Source organism: Temnothorax longispinosus, chromosome 8 (genome assembly GCF_030848805.1).
Source record: "Temnothorax longispinosus isolate EJ_2023e chromosome 8, Tlon_JGU_v1, whole genome shotgun sequence".
Taxonomy (NCBI): domain Eukaryota; kingdom Metazoa; phylum Arthropoda; class Insecta; order Hymenoptera; family Formicidae; genus Temnothorax; species Temnothorax longispinosus.
The window spans coordinates 3951314-3970434 of NC_092365.1; the positions used below are offsets into that span (position 1 = coordinate 3951314).

General features: G+C 35.8%; 3 protein-coding genes and 3 pseudogenes across 7 annotated transcripts; all 6 read right to left on the bottom strand.

Annotated features, from left to right (window-relative positions):
• Positions 1 to 118: 118 nt before the first annotated feature.
• On the bottom strand, positions 119 to 3412 carry LOC139817224 (odorant receptor 4-like). Of its 3 annotated transcripts, XM_071785138.1 has the most exons (6): positions 2693 to 3399; positions 1643 to 2070; positions 951 to 1050; positions 739 to 849; positions 500 to 655; positions 119 to 256 (listed from the first exon to the last, which is right to left on the bottom strand). In XM_071785138.1, exons 1-6 carry the CDS (start codon positions 3041 to 3043, stop codon positions 203 to 205), a joined length of 1200 nt encoding a protein of 399 aa, XP_071641239.1. In that variant the 5' UTR covers positions 3044 to 3399; the 3' UTR covers positions 119 to 202. The 3 variants fall into 3 exon arrangements, with proteins under 3 accessions (XP_071641239.1, XP_071641240.1, XP_071641238.1); XM_071785139.1 differs by lacking the exon at positions 119 to 256 and having other exon boundaries at positions 371 to 655; positions 1643 to 1866; positions 2693 to 3412; XM_071785137.1 differs by lacking the exon at positions 119 to 256 and having other exon boundaries at positions 371 to 655; positions 2693 to 3406.
• An 890-nt stretch (positions 3413 to 4302) lies between these two features.
• Positions 4303 to 5387, bottom strand: LOC139817266 (uncharacterized; annotated as a pseudogene).
• A 237-nt stretch (positions 5388 to 5624) lies between these two features.
• Positions 5625 to 9131, bottom strand: LOC139817213 (odorant receptor 4-like; annotated as a pseudogene).
• A 175-nt stretch (positions 9132 to 9306) lies between these two features.
• On the bottom strand, positions 9307 to 11914 carry LOC139817211 (odorant receptor 10-like). Its single transcript, XM_071785112.1, has 5 exons — positions 10831 to 11914; positions 10643 to 10742; positions 9993 to 10103; positions 9680 to 9835; positions 9307 to 9515 (listed from the first exon to the last, which is right to left on the bottom strand). The coding sequence occupies exons 1-5, from the start codon at positions 11898 to 11900 to the stop codon at positions 9462 to 9464; spliced, it is 1491 nt and encodes a 496-aa protein (XP_071641213.1). The 5' UTR covers positions 11901 to 11914; the 3' UTR covers positions 9307 to 9461.
• Positions 11915 to 12267: 353 nt separating this feature from the next.
• Positions 12268 to 14768, bottom strand: LOC139817784 (odorant receptor 4-like; annotated as a pseudogene).
• Positions 14767 to 17603, bottom strand: LOC139817229 (odorant receptor 10-like). 3 transcript variants are annotated; one of them, XM_071785150.1, is made up of 5 exons: positions 16148 to 17598; positions 15799 to 15898; positions 15614 to 15724; positions 15289 to 15444; positions 14767 to 14916 (listed from the first exon to the last, which is right to left on the bottom strand). In XM_071785150.1, the coding sequence occupies exons 1-5, from the start codon at positions 16951 to 16953 to the stop codon at positions 14863 to 14865; spliced, it is 1227 nt and encodes a 408-aa protein (XP_071641251.1). In that variant the 5' UTR covers positions 16954 to 17598; the 3' UTR covers positions 14767 to 14862. The 3 variants fall into 3 exon arrangements, with proteins under 3 accessions (XP_071641251.1, XP_071641250.1, XP_071641252.1); XM_071785149.1 differs by lacking the exon at positions 14767 to 14916 and having other exon boundaries at positions 14967 to 15444; positions 16148 to 17603; XM_071785151.1 differs by lacking the exon at positions 14767 to 14916 and having other exon boundaries at positions 15308 to 15521; positions 16148 to 17600.
• Positions 17604 to 19121: the final 1518 nt, after the last annotated feature.

Below are 19121 nucleotides of genomic sequence, written 5' to 3' on the forward strand. Positions count from 1 at the left end.
GTTCATAGTTTAATATTTTCTGCTTTATTTAATTGTCAATGGTAAATTAATTGTTAGCAAGTGTTCAAAAAAAATAAAAAGGGAAATTACGAATTGTTTGTGTATGAACAGCTCAGCGTAATTAACAGGGAAAAAATGCGACTATAGGTATATCTATATCTGACATGATATTATTCTAGATATTATTATTATGTATATTAATTTACATGACTAATGTCCGTAGGAAGCTCAGATACGCCACGCTAGTTTTCAATACCTAAAAAAATTATATTAAAATATGATAATATTTCTTTAGTCGTAACTTAGCTTCTTACAATTTTTGTAATAAAATTTATTGCGAAAATCATACAAGATTATTAAATAATTCTGGAGATTGGTTTTTTTAATAGAATAATTTTACTTTAAAATAGATAAATAAAAGGTAGAATAGAAGATGGTAAGATAGAGAACGGAGGGGGGAGGGAGAATAGGGAATAAAATTAATAAATGTTTTCCTCACATTTCCAAAAGTTGTTAATGATAAGTCTACCATTCTACCGGCACTAAGTTTTATTGGATGACTGGACATCGCGATTATCAATATAAGATTGCGTACTGATCTTGGCGATAATTGATACCAATTGATCATGTAGCACATTGATCCAATTTGACTGCTCTGCAACATCGGTTGTGAACGATTATTCAATTATTATTTTTACAGTTATCGAACTTTAAAATTGTCTGAAAACATAATTATACCTTTTCCATGAGAAGCTCGCCAATATAACATAATATGTATATATTGAAGCAGAATGAAATAAAGAGTAAAAAATATGTTGCTAAGCTAAGCTTATTGTCCTCTTGCCAATCCTATTAAATTTTAAGTAGCAAATATAATTTTAGGGTTTTTCGCGCTACTGGTTATGTTTTTTTTTCTTTTTTTTTTAAGTATACGGTATATATTAGCGCACCACTATACAGTAATATTCGAGTAGACATATCGTGCATACAGAACTAGTGAACTCCACTAAACATACTTCTTGTAAAATTTCCTCCACCACGGCTGAAAACCTGCAATAAATCACCCTGACTTGTATGAGAAAACTTTATGCATTGTCCCGTACATTTTTACTCTAACCATAACTGCGTATTTGCTGTTGTGTAGTATAAGTACGCAGCATATTATATCTATAGCGTACACTTATCAGTATATCTACAATAACGCATGCTTATAGCCATTGTTTGACATGTAATAGCACCGTTTTACTGAAATGTATATTGCATATTCGTTGAGACCACCTGTTGCATTCTCTATCACATTCTTTATACATATAACGAGATGAAAGTATAGAAACAGAATTATATGAACAAAATTATGCAGCATTTTGCAATTAATTCTTTTGTTATCAAATTGGGCGTGATGAAATAAATACGTAACATTATTTCTGAACTAAATTAATTAATATTAATCGAATTATAAGCAGTGTTATACGAGAGACAGTGTTATGTACGAAAAATAATTTGTTATTAGATATTTTCAAAATCTTTTTATCAGTTACAATTTAGACTGCAAATTATTAACAAATTTTAACTACAGTTTAACATTTTTTTATATCATTGAATGGTCATGATTTTTTAATGAGCTGCTGCTCTGAGGTATTACCTTACTACGCGGACATGATCCTTTACGATGACAGCGATTCGTTGATGAATGTTCGGGCTTTTGCCGTTTAAGAGATCTTCCAATCGCGATACGATCACTTGGATCTGGCCACACGCATGAGTTGCGAACAGAGCGGCCAATCCGCACGCACCGGCTGTTATCGAGTATATGGTGTATCCGCACATGCAGTGAGCCACATATACAATTTCGTATATTGGGCTAATCTGAGATTGGCGAAATTCACTGTAAGTCGGATATACAAGTGGTCTGACGGTGTGATTGTTGATTTTGTTCTCGGAAAAAAACGGAATCAGAATCATGTAATAAATGATGCCGGCGGTGTACATAAAAGATGCGCCAATTATCGTTAGATTGCGCCCGATGGTAGCGTATTTCAGCATTAGTTCCCGATCGGATTTGAACGTCACCTGTCACAGTATTGACAGTAATTTTTATTTTCCGATAAATAAATAAAAGATCACCGTTTATCAATTTAACACTGCACGGACACCGTGGGCCTTTTAAGGCACAGTCGATTTTTTATTTATGATTTCCACGAGAATGGGGGAAAAAAAGTGCAACAGTTCCGGCATATGTAAATATAGAAATCACTTTTTGAAATCTTAAAGATGATACATAAATTTTTATAGATTTTTTTGTACACAGAAACGCTTTCAAAAACCCTTTGGACTTAAAAGTCTCAGGGTGCCCGGGTGAGTGCTTCAAAAACACGGTGTCCGCGCAGTGTTAATTATCTAACTATTGCTCTTTTTCCTTTATAAATTGAAGTTATAGAAAAGAAAAATTCAATTAATCCACACTGTGCTGAATATTGGTCTAAACATTACGTTATAATTTTGCAAGATACACTTTTTAAACGACGGTAAAAATTATAGTTTTAAAAGATTAAAAGTAATTTATTTTAAAATCTCCCGACGTCACACTAATTTATACGAGATCACAAATTTAATCCATTCTCAGTACTTCGTGGTGAATTCTGCAAATTAATTAGCATAATACATTATATAATTAATTATTGACAACACCGACCTGCCACCAATCATTCTTTACGCATTCGATACAGCGCAGTATCTTAGGGCGACGTATCGCGAGAATACAATACTTCGTCATCGCGGTGAGGCAGAAGGCCAGCAGACCGCACAGCTTCAGTCTCATGATGATGTCCTTCTCGTCGTACACGATGTGTAAGGCGCAAGGGACCATCGCGAAACTTAACGCGAGATTACCGAGCGCGATTGCGATTTTGGACACGTGCCGTCCGATACCCCGAACCGAGATTGGCCAGATGCCGATTGAACCCAGAATCCAGTTATTCAGCTTAAAGACATATCGAATGTCTTGCTGATAGCTGAGATCTTGGTCGTTTCGTGCACTTGACATGTTCGTGGTCACGGCGGCTGTTAAAGACTGCACGAGGTAGACGGTCTACCGTAGACCGGGTAGACGCGCGGTATTGATTGCAAGGTCGTCGAATATACGCTTGCGCTCAAATTGCAGACATTTTTCTGTCTGCGCACAGTCCACCGTCTGACATTGTGTGAAGCGTTTTTGTTCGGAACTCTAGCATTGCCGTAAAAACACATTCTGTCTGTTTCTTTTAGCTGTACTGGTTGAACTAGGCTGGTGCAATAAGTTAGAGTGAGACAAGTATATTTTGTGTGCACCAGTTCAGTCAGTGCAGCTAAAAGAAACAGACCAAATAATTTGCGAAAAAGTGATGATTTCAAGATAAACTCCTGTCGTAGTTTATTTATTTATTTTTTTGAAAATGCGAGATTTAAATAAAATGCAAAATGAAGATTTATTGCTAATATAAAATATAAGTGCATTGGAGATATAAGTGTGTATATTAAAAATCATATTGTTTTTTATCATGTTTATCTTTGATGACAGTTTTGAAATTGAAGTGTGTGTATTTAGAAAAACGATATAAGTAAATGTAAATGGAGTAGCACCAGGCAAATGTTTCGACATTTAATTTAATTTATTTTATTGTTAAGAATTTAAGTATAAACATTTGATTTGTTAAATGTTTATTGATGTAGCAAAGCGTGAAAACGTTGAAGATATTCGATAACCATAGAAAGAAATATGACAAAAGAGCTATGCTATATCGTTGTTATTCCATTCCTGTGACGATAACAAAATATTAAATATTTTCTCATTAAATTAAAAACGCATGTGTTTACATTACAAAATTTTCTTTTTTAAACAAATAAGAATTGCATATAACAGAACGTATGAAATGTTAATAATCCGTATTTAACAGTGAACATATGATACAAAAATGTGTTTAAACTTTTTTTTTTTACAAAAGAAGCGAAACGAGGTAACATTGAAAACAGTTAATAGAAGCTAAATTTATATTAATTTCTATTTATAAAGTAAATCTTTATATATTTATAAAAATTAAAAAATTATCCACTTTTCTTCTTTTGTATATATCTTTTGCATATATATCTTATTTATTTGCTTATTCATATAAAATTTCTATTTAGACAATTATAGAATACAGACAATTTTTTCTGCAATGATGCAACACTCACCTCAATGACTGCACGTGGTGTTTCATGATATATGATAACTGCCACACGTAGCTTGGAATACATGCGACTGCTTTGTGCACTTTTTACAAGGCTCTCTATGCCATCACGACTTCAATTTGACCGCAAGCGTGAGCTACGAACATAACTGCCAAGCAACACATCGCCGCCACCGCGACGTTGGATAAAACGGTAGCAGATAACCATTGCGCACAAAAAATCAACACATAAGTCGGGATAAAATGGAAGTAAAAAATGGTATCGAAGCCGGGATAAGATATTGGTCTAACAGTGATATTCTGTTCATCGATTGCGGTGTGCGACAGAAACGACATCACAGTATGCCAAGTCAAGCCTCCGCATTAATATATATATATACACATGAGTATTACACAAAATTTGATAACACATGGATAACACATGGCTTTTGGCCGTATTCTTAATCACGATTTTTCGATGATCCTCTTGCTGGACCACACGCCAATCGACACTTAGCACGCGAATACATTGCCGAATGCTCTTATGATGAATCACTAGGAAAAAATATTTTAGTATTGTCATAGACATAGTTTATTGTTTAGCGGAGCTAACAATTTGATTCTATCACTTGTAGTATGTTTCGAGAACTAATCAGAAAGAAATTGAGCCCAGATTAGTATAACACGAATGATATCGTCGCCAAAATCTTCTCGATCGTCGAGGGGTGTCTGAATATATACCAGTGGCCAAATTCCGAGCACTCGTTCCCTCTTGCAATTCACATTCAACCAAGAGATTAAGCTTGGCCATACTACCGTTTCGAGGGTACGCGAACGACTGGTACGAGAACGACTGGTTTACCATCACGCTATCGACAAAGACTTTGTCGATAGCGTGATAGTAAAAAATTGCGCATGACAATCGCAGATGCTTTCGACAAAGTTTGGATGGGAAAGAAAAAAGATAGCATGCACGCGCACGAAAAAACAATTTTATCGAGGGGAACATTGATGTCACAGAGGAGAGGATTGTATTACTATACCTACACAAAGGGTTTTTCTGCAACATGTAAAACTGCTTGTGCTATTTCTGTGTATTTTTTTCACTGAGCGATTAAGCTTTCTTTTTAAATTAAATAATATGATATGATTTAAAATGGAGTGATTTATGGAGGCAGAAAAGTTGAATATCGTGTCTTAATAACAGGTATACTTTTAGAAATATTGTTTTGTTAGAAAGTGTATTCATAAATATGTATATTATCTGTTCTCATCTTTTACAAACATGCAGGTAAAACGTCTTATTTAATCAGTCTTATTTCTTAATTTTAAAACTAACATGAATTTTTTATAGATGTAATTTGTGCATTAAATAGTTTATTTAACATGCATACATTTTTATCTTAAAAAATATTCAATAATGCTTTTTGCGCCAGAGAGAATCTGAATGATTGCATGTTATTTTACGTTCTGTCAAACGGCAGTTTGGAGCAAGTTTAAATATGCGACCGATGTTTTCAGAACCTACAAAGTGCAGTGCATGAACTATTATCGTACTAAATTCTACTTGCTACAAACTTTGTTTAAATTTAATCATTTTCATTCTTTTACATTTAATGTATTTCTATTTTGAAATAAGACTTACATTTTGAATTATACTTACATTTCCAAAATTAGCGAAAGAGAAACTCATATCAATCTTTCAGCGGTAATTTGCACCGAATGTCGAGACATATTGATTATCAACATCAGGTTAAGAGCGACTTTTCCCGGTAAATTATACCATTCAATTTTAAACGAAATATGCCCAACTTTGCTGCACTGTATATCCAATTTTGTATAATATTTGCGAAGGATGTCGAAGGTGCGCGAACGACTGACTAATACCGTCGATTGTAAAACTGTAGAAAATTTGCTCATGACCACAATCAGTACTTTCAGTGATATATTAGGGAGAACAAAAGAAGGAGAAAAGTATAAAGGGAGGAGAGGATACCACAGACTTGAAAAATCGATTTTATGCTGAAGAGAGATGTATAGCTTCAGTTACATGTTATCAGCCTACAATATTATTACATAAAAGTGACTACACTGCCTTAAATTTGGAAATATTTTTTGATTAATTTGTAAAATATGATTTAGTAAGTAAAAATTGAAATTAATATTATAGTAACATCTGTTCTTTTTCTATGAAATATATTTGAGCAACGTTTATCAAGCTGACATAGCCACTTTAGCACAATCGAATAAAACATGTATAGAAATTTAATATTCTTTTGTTGCTAATTTGTTGCTCTATTCCGGATTTTCTTGCTGCAGCTATTTGAGCATGCATAAATACGCGATCAGCAGAATGCTATATGTACACATAGTATATATGAAAGATATTTTGATCGACAATATATAGTTATTTTATTAATATATATATATATATTTTTTTTTTCTATACAATATATCTATTATAATAAAAATATATCTATCTGTCAAATTTTAAGTAATAAGGGCTATCTACATGTAACGTAAATTCTATTCCGTAACCGTACGAAGTAAATTTAAATACACTACCGATGTTTTGAGTACCTGAAAGCGATAATAGTCTGAGAATTACAAAAACTAAAGAAAGAAAAAATATACAAAGACACGTTATTAATCAAGTTCAGCAAATTACTTGAGTAACAACAATAATTGTGTGAGAAACTCACTGCACCGAATGTATTAATGGATAAATCGAAAATTTTGCCAGCTGTGAGTTTAGGCGGATAATGAGACATCGCGATGATTAGCACGAGACTAAGAGCTTTATTCCCAGATAAACTGTACCAATTGATTTCGTAGACAGCGGAACCAATTTTGCTATACTGATGAAAGTAAAACATTAGTATAAATGTATTCATATTATTTGTAATGCAACATTATACAAAACTATTACCTACTTTAAAATTCACTGTACATAGATTATAGATTTTAAGGCCGTACCATGTTTGTATTTAATCATGCGTGGACAACTAATGCCGCTGAGAGATTTTGCACAAGATCTTAATAATTAAAGACTATGTTTCCCTATTTACTGTCAGTACTGAAAATTTATAGTATGCGTGACGTAAACTACATATTTTTAGTACTGGCAGTGAATATGGGAACACAGCTTAAATAAAGTACATTTTAAACAAAAATACTTTAACAAAAAGATATTAATAATTATATTTTCTCTCTTTTCTGTTATAAATTTTTGTATTGCAGAATTAAACTAATTAACGTGATATAGTTAAAACTAAGCCCGTGAAAAACTTTCTTATATCCTAAAAACATTATGAAAATTACCTGTTCCACGAGGAGTTCACCGATATAACAAAATATTAGAATGTTGAACGTAAAGGATATCAACAAGATGAAATATGTCAAGATTGCCACGGCGTCACTGTTTTCCCACTCCTAGGAAGATTAGGTAAAATGGAAGGTAAAATGTACTATTGTAAAGTTCGACAAAACCAGAACCTGGCAAACTAAATCTGTATACACTGATTTTAGAAAAGGCCATCACAATTATCGTGACGTTATATTATAGTATCTTTCTCTTTACCGTTAGGCAATAATGCTCGAGCAAACATATGATTAAAGTGGATGCCACTATTTCCATTAAACATATTTCGCGTAGCACTTCCTCCACGTTGGTCGAAAATCTAGAAGCGTGTCACGTATCTATCCGAAAATCTAGAAAATTACGCGTCGTGTGTATCTACTTGGACACTCTCATCACACTTTCTACTTACTTCAGTACTCGCACATGATGCTTCGCTATCATGCTTAGCCGGTCCTTCACGGTGGTGCCCTTGCTCCATTTTCCTTCGATCAAGTCGTCCAACAACGTCATTAGTATTTGTACTTGTCCGCACGCGTGCGTCACAAAAATCGCCGCCAAGCTACACGCTGCCGTCGTGATGTTATACGTGACCAGCGCGAACAGGCAGTGAACGCAGAACACGATCTCGTAAGCGGGGCTGGCTTGGGGATCGAAAAACAGATCGTAACCGGGATAAGTGTGTAATCTGATCGTGTAATTTTCGTTGATCTTCCGTCTGGAAGATAACGGCATGATTGTGTGGTAGGACAGTCCGCCGATGTACAGGAAAAGCGCGCACAGCGTGGTAATCCTGCGTCCCATCAGCGCGTTCTTCAGCATTATTCCGCGATGATCTTGATATTGCATGACTCGCCAGTCGTCCTCGACGTGTTGAATGCATCTTCCGAATGCGGCAGCGCGCGCACCGAGGTAACAATACTTGATCGTGCTAGTCAGGCAGAAGCCAATCGGACCGAAGAGCTTGACTTTGATGTTGATATTCTTTTCGCGAAACAGAGTGTACAGTCCGGCGGGTATCAGGACGAAACACAGAGCGGAGAAGCACGTGACGATCAACGCTATCGAGACGAGCTTCTCGTTCCGCGACGGATGATGGCCGTAGATCGGGTGCCACATGCCGATCGGCTTCAGAACCCAGCGGCACAGCTGCATGGTGTAGCGTATGTCGTGCTCATGGTGTACATTGTACATCTCGAGCATCTTTCCTGTAAGTCGGGATGATCGATCGTGCATGCTGTCGCCCGCGATGTGTAACGACGACTGAAACACGCGGACGTTGCGCGACCTTCCGTTTCCGCGACGCAAGCGCGGGGAAATAATGATTCCTGCAGTATCGCGTGCATGTGCGTTTCATGTCTGTCATGTATGATGCATATGAGGTGCTCGCAGTCATGCGTATGAGAACGGATTGACTTTTTCCCCCGGTCATTGCTCGTTCAATGATGTGCAAGCGCAAAGGGGTTGAAAGTTTATGACAAGTTCTAATATATAGTTCTATACACAGTGCGTAGCTTTAATATCTTTCAAATAACGTATTGTTGATGACTTCATATTGTTAAAGCATCACATATTATGGGACATCCATGGGACATTATGGATTTTATATATTGTTTTACAATACAGTTGCTTTTCTAATTTTTCCTGATATAGTAAATTTAATTAAATTTTAATTTTAAATTTTAATTTTTAAACACGATACATTTTTGGCCTCAGGATCAATTAAATCATAATAATAAGTTATTATGATTTAATTTTGCTTATTAATATTTTACCTGTTTTAAGACTGAGTGAATGAGATAATGAATGTGATATATGTTAATTTATTATCGATTTCTATACAATATTTGTTGGCAAAAAATATATCCGTATCTATAACAAACTTGCTGCTAGGAACAATAATAAGGAATGTATAAATTTCATTGCGTAACTGTCCGAAGTAAATTTAAATACACTACGGATGTTTTAAGTACCTAAAAACAATGTAAACTTTAGAAACATGAAATTAATAATAAGTTAGTAGGTAACAATAACAAGTAAATTAATATAAAATAAATATAAAGAAATAAATATATAAATGGGTTATGTAGGTATACAGTTTACACAAGCAATAACGATAGTTATTTTTGAGACTCACGGTGCTGAAAGTATTAAGGGATAAATCGCAGAACTTGCCAGCCGTAAGTTTAGGTGGGTAATGGGACATTGTGATAATCATAACAAGATCAACAGCCTGATGGCCGGATAAATCATACCAATTAACCTCATACGCAGCCGAACCGATTTTGCTAAACTAATAAAAATAGAAATAATTGAATATTACAATTGTATCATGTTTATTACAATTTATTCAAAATAGGATTGATACACTACGGACTTTTATAGAATTTAATGACTGAAGATACGTCTATAAAAAAATTTTTATTATCAGCAATACAATAAAAAAATACCTCTTCCACGAGGAGTTGGCCGATATAACAAAATATCAGAATGTTGAACGTTAAAGATATCAATAAAATAAAATACGTGAAAATGGCCACGGCGTCGCTATTCTCCCATTCCTGAGAAGACAAACGTATGAACGTATAACTAGGACTGCGTTTCCCTTTGGACGCTTTCGTACTGAAAGCGTCATTCTATCTTTCTTTAACATATAATGTGCAATAAAAATAGAATACGCTTTCAGCGAAAGCGTCCATAGGGAATGCAGCCTAGATGTTAAAGGTAAATGTACCAATGCCGGGACACTTAAGATCTATGTCCAGACACCTTTACTATTTTAGTTTTTAAATGAGTGTAACACGAATTAAAATGAAAGATAAAAATATAATATAAGACAAATATTTTTATCTTTGATTTTTTTATTTTAATTCGCGTTATAACTTATTTAAGGACTAAAATGATAAAAATGTCCAGAAATAGGTACGTACGTCCAGACATTGGTATATTTACCTTACAATTTATCAGTGAAAGAAGACGATTCTTTCTGTTTTGTTACAATTATTATAATATTAAAGAAACATCAGCTATACTACGAAGAGCACGACAGAACTTAATAATATTCAGAAAGATGTGATGTCCGCTATTGTAATCTCCTTACCATTAGGCAATAGTATTCGAGCAAACATATAATCAAGGTTGCGGCCACCAATTCCAGTAAGCATATTTCACGTAATATTTCCTCCACATCGGCCGTAAATCTAGAAACGCGCCATGTATCTACCCCAAATGTCTAATAGAAACGCGTTCGTGCAAACTAACCCGGCACTTTCCCCGTTTTCGTCTCACCTCAGCACACGCACGTGATGCTTCGCTATCAAGCTCAGACGTTTCTCCACCGTGCCTTTAATCCTCTTTCCATCGACTAGATCGTCCAAAAGTGTCATCAATATCTGCACTTGACCGCATGCGTGCGTCGCAAAGGTCGCAGCCAGACTACACGCTGCCGTCGTAGCGCTATACTGTATCATAGCGGACAGACAGTGCATGAAAAAGACGATCTCATAAGCGGGACTTGCCTGAGGGTCGAAATATATATCATATCCCGGATAAACTAATGGTCTGCTCGTGAAGCTACCGTTCGTCTTCGTGTTGGCAATGGCACTGGACAATGGCATGATCGTATGATAGGACATGCCGCCGGTGTAAAGAAAAATTACGCACAGCGTCGTTAGTCTGCGGCCTATCAGCGCGTTTCTCAACATCATTTTACGGTGGTCCTGATGTCGCACGATCTGCCAATCACTCTCGACATGTTCGACGCATCTTCCGATCGCCAAGACGCGCGCTCTGAGGAAGCAATACTTGATCGCGGAAGTTAGACAAAAGCCGACCGGTCCGAAGAGCTTGACTTTGATGTCGATGTCATTCTCGCGGAACACAATGTACGGAATGGCGGGTACAAGCACGAAGCACAGACTGAAGAAGCACGCGAGGATCAGCATTAATGAAAGAAGCTTCTCGCTTTGCGACGAACGACCGTAAATCAGGTGCCAGATACCGATTGGATTCAGGATCCACCGACACAGTTGCACGGCGTAGCGTATGTCGTGTTCATATTCCACATTGTGTATCTTGCTTGGAAGTTGGGATCGATCGCGCATGCTGTCGTCCGCAGGCTGCAACGCTGACTGAAATACGCATACGGCAGCGTCTCGATGTCTGCGTGGCGACGCAAGCGCGGGGAAATAACGATTCCGAGATCGCGTGCAGGTGCGTCCCGTATGCCTGTCATATGTAACAAGGCAAGGGGAAGACGTGCGTGCACGAGGGACTGTCTCCCTTTCCCTGCAGTCATTGCATGACTGATGATTACGCATGAAAGTGCGTAACGATATAAAGTTTACGAGTTCTAACATAGTTGCTGACGGATATACGCAATCCCCGTCATTTCCATAGTGCGTAACGCAACGTTGGAAAGAAGTCAGAATTACAGTCAGTAGAGTAGAGTAAATGCGTAAGGATATATAGCTGTATGCACTTTGCGCGCAAGTTTGCGTATATATAACATAGCTTTAGATTTTATTAAGATATAATTAGTTAATTTGCAGTTTTAATACCTACTGTAATAAATTTTATTCTATTTCAAGCTTACATTTACGTAAATGATAATTTATGTGACACGATTTATTAACGCGCGCGAATATAAATGATATCTAATTTTTATTAAATATATTTTAACGTTAATGTTACTATAATACATCCCGTAACGATGATATCACCGTATTAAACGTAAAAGGTACGAAGTAAATTCAAGTAAGCCACGGCCGCTTTCACGATCTGAAATTTTTCCCTTGCACATCTATTTCTTATGAATAACGACATTGAAAATAATTCTATAAATGAAAATAATTCTATCTATATTTTTACTCACGCTGCAAAAACTGGCCAAAGATAAATCCATAAATTTTCCGGCTGTAAGTTTGATCGTAGCATTAGACATGGCCATTATTAATGTCAAACCGAGCGCACCCTTATTCGGTATACGATACCAGTCTATCTATTTATATTATGAAGCTTTAATGAAAAAGTTTTATGTTTTTGGATAAAATCAAGTTTAACGAATTTAACAGAAAAATAACGAACTTCTTCAGAAATAACGAGCTTGAAAAAATTAACTGTAAAGTTGAAAAAATAAAATTTATATTAATCTTTCTTATTGTTACGTTAACATTTTATCTCAAATATTAAATCATATTTGCAATAAGTATGTAAAAGTTGCAATTACAGTTTAGGTACCTGTTCGGCAAGAATTTCGCCGATATAGCAAAGGATAAATATATTGAACGTGAAGGATATGAGCAACGAACTGAACGTCATCGTTCCTAATGTTTCACGATGTTCCCATTCCTAGAAGGCTAACGTCATGAAAGGTAATTGTATTATGTTGTAGCGTATTTAACATATCGTTTGCAAAATATTTTTTGTACCGGCATATATTGAATCCCAGAAAGCATATGTTGAGCGTACAGCCAACTAAATCCACGAGGCAAATGTCGTTTAAAAGCTCCTCGGTACGAGTGATAAAACAGCAAGTTATGCGATTAAAATTAAAATGGAAATTGAAATCTTTTCTATATTACAGATTTATATAATAGTTATTTGTGTAACAAGTGCTGTAAGATGGAAATTGGACGTGCGGAGTGGACGCACGAGCCGGAAGCGAGTGCGATCACCTGCACGTCCAATTTTAAACTTAACACACGTGTTACACACCCTATTTTATGTTGCAAGTGCGTGGAAAGTGGTCTATCACGCACGCGTCGCGTGCGTAATGGGCCACTTTCCATGCACGTGTGACATAATAATATATTAATCTCTTGGAACACATTTATGATATAGTAATTGTCAGGATTGCTGGCTTACAAAGTCTGTCTTTAATTATAAAAATTTGTGCACACAAGACTTATATCGTTTATTATAAAGTTAGTTTAGGATTCTGATATTGTGTAAGAAAGATTTTCGCAAATTGCAAATGATATATTTTTTGTGGGTATAATCTTTGCATATAAGCTGCTATTACAAGCTGATTAATATGGAAATCAACGCGTACGTTACCTAAGTATCCTGATGTGATGTTTTACAATGTCGCCGAGTTTTCCCTCGTGCGTGCTGCTCGCGCTCTTCTTTTCTTTTCCATCCGCGAGATCATCCATCTTTAGCATGAGTATCTGAAACTGACCGCAGGCGTGCATGACGAATACCGCTGCCACACTGCACACGCTGATGGTGATCGTGTAAATGACGTAACCAGCTAGAGCTTGCGTGAACTGCGCTATTTCGAATGCCGGCGTGGTTCGTGGATCGAAGAGGCCACGGTAGATCAAGAAGGAGAATATTCTCACCGTTTCGTTGTCGATAATCTCCGTTCTTCTCGCGCAGATCGGCATCACCGTGGTGAAGAATATGCCGGCGGAGTACATGAACATCGCGCTGATAGAGGAGAGCCAGCGGCCGAACTTGGCATTGTCCACCATTATTTCTCGGTCTTTCTCACGAGCCAACGCGACGCGACTCCAGTCCGTGCGGATATGCCGAAAGCTTTCGCTGATGTTCTCACTGCGGGTGATGAGGATATACTGCTTCACCGCGGTCATCAAGATAAAACTGACCGGACCCTATCATTCTGATCTTAGTATCGAGATCGGTGTCCACTAGGATGGTACAAAGAGTGCATGGGATAAGCAGAAAACATTTCAGGAAACATCTGACCACCGTCAGGATCATGCAAACGATCTTCTGTACTGTACTCGATCGTTGTATTTGTATTCAACCAAGTACGTGGATACGGAGACGCTAGTACTATCCGTGAGATCATCCATCCTCCATCGTTTTCTGACGAAGGTAGCGAACTTACTGAGGCTGTCTCTTCGCTGCCGCACACGCAATAGTAACGGTCAGCGAGTGCGCAAACATTGAACGGCACATGATATAATGGTCCTAATAATGTATTGTCGACATTGTCGTGTAGCCGCCGCGGCAACAGGTAGAAGCAGCTCGTAATCAATAGTTAGGTCTGAAGTTTTACGTACGGAATATTACAGTTCTGAACGCGCAGTTATATTGTGGATCACGTCTGCGATTTACCTCAGCGAGTAAGCAAAAAATTAATTTTATTAAGAAGATCAATCACATATTTCTCTCAGATATGCAAATTTGAAGGAGTAATAAAGTGAAATTATATTTTACTTATAAACATGACGGGTAAAATATTCTCACAACAGCATCATTATTATTTAATTATTTAATTGCATACTATATTTACTGTTTATAATCTATATATATCTATATATATCTATATATATATAATATTAATATTATTTATATAATGAGGGTACGAAGTATGTTTAAATATGCTAACGCGGATTTAATTACCTGAAATAGTTTTAATTATATTGTCAGTATAAAAAATGTGATTGTTTGGTTAGTCATTAAAACAATCATCTAATCTTTATAATAATTTTTACAAGCTATATAAAATAATTATATAATATTATAAAGTACTATTTCTGTAAACTACACTGAGAGAAAGATTTTGTTACTATGTGAACAACCAACATTTTTTGCTGCGAGAACTAATTAATTTTGCATTAATAGCAAAACCTTTTGTTACAATAGCAAAGTTTTGCTGAATTGCTGTTGCAAAAAAAGTTTTGCTGAATTGTTGGTTGTTTATATAGTATAACAAAACCTTTCTCTCAGTGTACATGTCTGCAAATTAAAAATACAATTTTTGTATATACTCACATTACCGAAGGTAGAAAGGGAAAGCTCAATCATCTTTCCAGCAGTGATTTTGACTACGACGCTGGATCTTAAAATGATCAGAATGAGACCGAGAGCGGTATTTCCGGGTAACAGATACCAATTTGTCATGTAGGCAGTTTCACCAACTTGGCCGCTCTGTTATATTACGATTAAATCGAAAAAATACGCTCGTGGCAATATCGTGTTTCGATAAAACTCACACGCAAAATTAACTATTAATAGATCGTAAAGTTTTTTATTGATTGGTATTCTTATTGATAGGTATAAAATCATTTTTCATATGTCTAACAAGCGTTGCCGTTACCTGTTCTGAAAGGATCTCCCCAAAGTAACAAAATATAAAGATGTTGAAAGTAACTGAGATCAATATTATAGCATATGCCACCATACCTTCTTTTTCGTCTTGGCTCCAATCCTAAAAGAGATTCTCTAATTCGTTAGAGCAATAGGTAACGAGCGGCAAACACAAGTTTCACACAATACGCATACCAGTATGCAATAGTAGCCCAAGAGACACATCTGCATCGTGCAACCTACTACTTCCACGAGACAAACTATATTCATAATTTTCTCTACGTAAGACACGAAACTAGAAATAGATATATATTTAAGAATATATGATATATTTATAACGTATCAAAATAATGGTACATTTTTATGTATTACCGTTATTAACATGTTTTATTCGAGGCTTTATTTTAACATATTTATTTAATAGTAGATCAATGTAGATATTATTCACACAACATTTAGCATGTAATTAAAACGAAGATAAAAATATCCGTCATTACATACAAAAAATTTATTGTCAAAAAAATTAAATTATCCCTTCGATTACCTGAGTATTTTTAAATGATGTTCGACGATGACGGCGAACTTCTGCTGCGAGGAGTCTCTCTTTTCGTTTCTTTTGTCGATCAGATTATCCAGCAAGGACATAAGGATTTTTAACTGACCGCAGGCATGCATAACGAACACGGCGGTGAGACAGCATGCGCCTACTGCTATGGAATTCACAACAAACGTGGATAGACACTGTATTATGAACACTATCTCGTACATCGGGCTCGTCGTGGTGTCCAGAAGCTTATCGTAAAACGCGAAAGGTAGCGGACGCACCGACACGTTATCGCCCCCGACGGCGGCTTCGCTTAACGTCATTCCTCGAAAAATACTGTACGAAAATACGCCGCTGTGCACGAATGTCGCGGAGAATATCGCGACGAAACGACCGATCCTGGCATTCTTCAGCATTATCTCCTGCTCCTCGAATTTCGTCACAGCCCGCCAATCCATCTCGATGTGCTTGATACATTGATATATGTCGTCAACGTGCGCCAGCAGCGAGATATACTTGAGACTCGCCAGCACCCAGTTGCTGAGCGGTCCAAAATCACGTATCTTTATTTCCATATCTTTGTTCTCGTCTAAGATTATGGCCAACGCGCAAGGCACTAAAGTGCTAACGATTAAAAAAATGCATGCTATCAGCAACGCTACTGACGAAATTCTCTCCGCGATCGACGAGTCCGTCATCGGCCAGACACTTATCGGCTTCAGCAGCCAACGAATCGGCTTGATGCTATACTCCTTATTCTCTACGTAGTTAAAGATGATCGGCGGGTTCTGTGGAAGCTTCGTCATGTTCACTTCTCGAGCGCAGAGACACGATTGACTCGCGCAGATTTCTCGAAACGTACGCGGGGTAACAGTTACAGAGTAACGCGTGCGCGGTGTATTGGCTATGAGACTACTTTCATTTTATACACACATCTCTCAGGTAATCGATAGCAAATTGAAGTGGTGGTGAATTTTCATTGCAAGATAGACGGCGAAAGCGACAGACTAGTCACGCAATTCGACTACCTTTTTTTTGTTACTGTAACTCTGTTGTAACTCATTCGTTTCTGTATTTTTATTTGAACGGATAATAAGAACTTATCCCTCGACCCTCATCCGCTTGTGGGTAGCTCTATTTTGTTCCCTATCAGTTCCATTCTGTTTATCTGTCTTATCCCTTCAGTGTAAGGGGAGTTGAACAACATGCATGATACCTGTGTTTATATCGATTTGTTCGAGAGGAAAAGGGTGAAACTTTTTTTAATCGATACACAAATGAAATTTGTTCTAAAATTAGGCAGTCGACTGTGTTATAGTGTAGTGAAAAGTGCTTGAAAAGAGTATGATAGCTTACAAATTTATATTTAACAATGGATATTAAGTTAAATTATGTATGTATAAAGTCATAAAATTATTAACATCACTTAATAAATTTTACCATATGCACTCTACTTCTAGAAAGTACAAATTTATTGACAGCTTTCTCCAGAAATAAATTAATTAACTTTTTTAATTTTAATTCTGTAATATTAAAAAAATATTTTTATAACTGAGAAAATTATAATGTGAATGAATTATAATGAAAATTATGAAAATAAAATTATAATAAACTGCGAATAATATATTTACATATTATATATATTTTTAATATTTTAATATAGATATTATAAGTAATATCTAATTAAGTATAGCAAGACAAAACATTTTACATAATACTTTCTATGTGTATTATAACACTGATATACAACACTTTTAGACGTAAAATATGTCAGCAAATGTTTAATTTTACGAATATCTTCCTTTTCCGCGTAGAGCACAATATACATTCAGTTTTAATAATTTAGGAAAAAGTAGTCAATTTAATTCATATGTAACATGTTTAAGTTGAAATGAGAAATCTTCGATTGCAAATTGCAATCGTCAACGCTTTCTCAGTTCCACGCTTCCTGCCACACGTGTACCTATAGTTCAGCACAATTACTTTAGAAAGGCATGCAATGCGCTATCACGAATGGCCAGTTCATTGTGCCGAAGTTGAATGTGAAAAATAGCACCTGCGCGAACTTTCCTAAAAAGTTTGGTGAGCAACCTGCAATTGCTCTGAAAGGGTTGCGTGTTCAAGCAATATTGTATTGTCGCGAGTTTATAGTATCAGTTATGAGACAGAATATCGCGTGTCACGAAGACCATACGAATGAATTTGTAGAAACGATACCGAATACGCTTTAATTATCAGCTGTAACATGCAGTATTCTTTTATTCGATTTTATGCAGACCGTTCTTCTTATGCTGCTAAAAAGGGTGAATATGTAATTTCGAAGAATTATGAAAATCAGTATTTTATAAAATGTAGAAATTGTAGTAACAAGTATCAGGAAAATCACAAAAAATTTTACAGCGTGCATCTTTGAAAATGACCAATAATGTTGAGTCTGACAAAATCATTGATTTTATTTATTAAATCTTATTTTCAAGATATATTAATTCTGTTCTATATATTCTATTTTATATAAAATATATATCTTGCATATTTCTTAACTTATGTTTCACATAAATACGTTTCACATAGTCATTGTTCGCAAAAGATTTAAATATACCATGGAGTTTTTAATTTCCTGGAACAACAACATGATTGTTCCTACACAATGCAAAAATATATATTATATTCTATAAAAGTTATAGATATATTAATGTTTTAAAGGTAATAGATAATCCAATTGAACAATCTAATTTAGATGATTATAATTTGCAATTAATAAGGTATAAGAAATTTATTAAAATTTTTGTAAGGAAACAAAGAAACGGTATATCTGCATTACTTACATCACCAAAAGTTGCGATAGACAAATGAAAAAATTTTTTAGCAATCATCTTGATAACGTTATTCGATCGAGCAATAATCAAAACGAGACCAAGCGCAGTTTTGTGATGTAGATTATACCAATCGGTCATGTATGCCATTTGTCCGACAT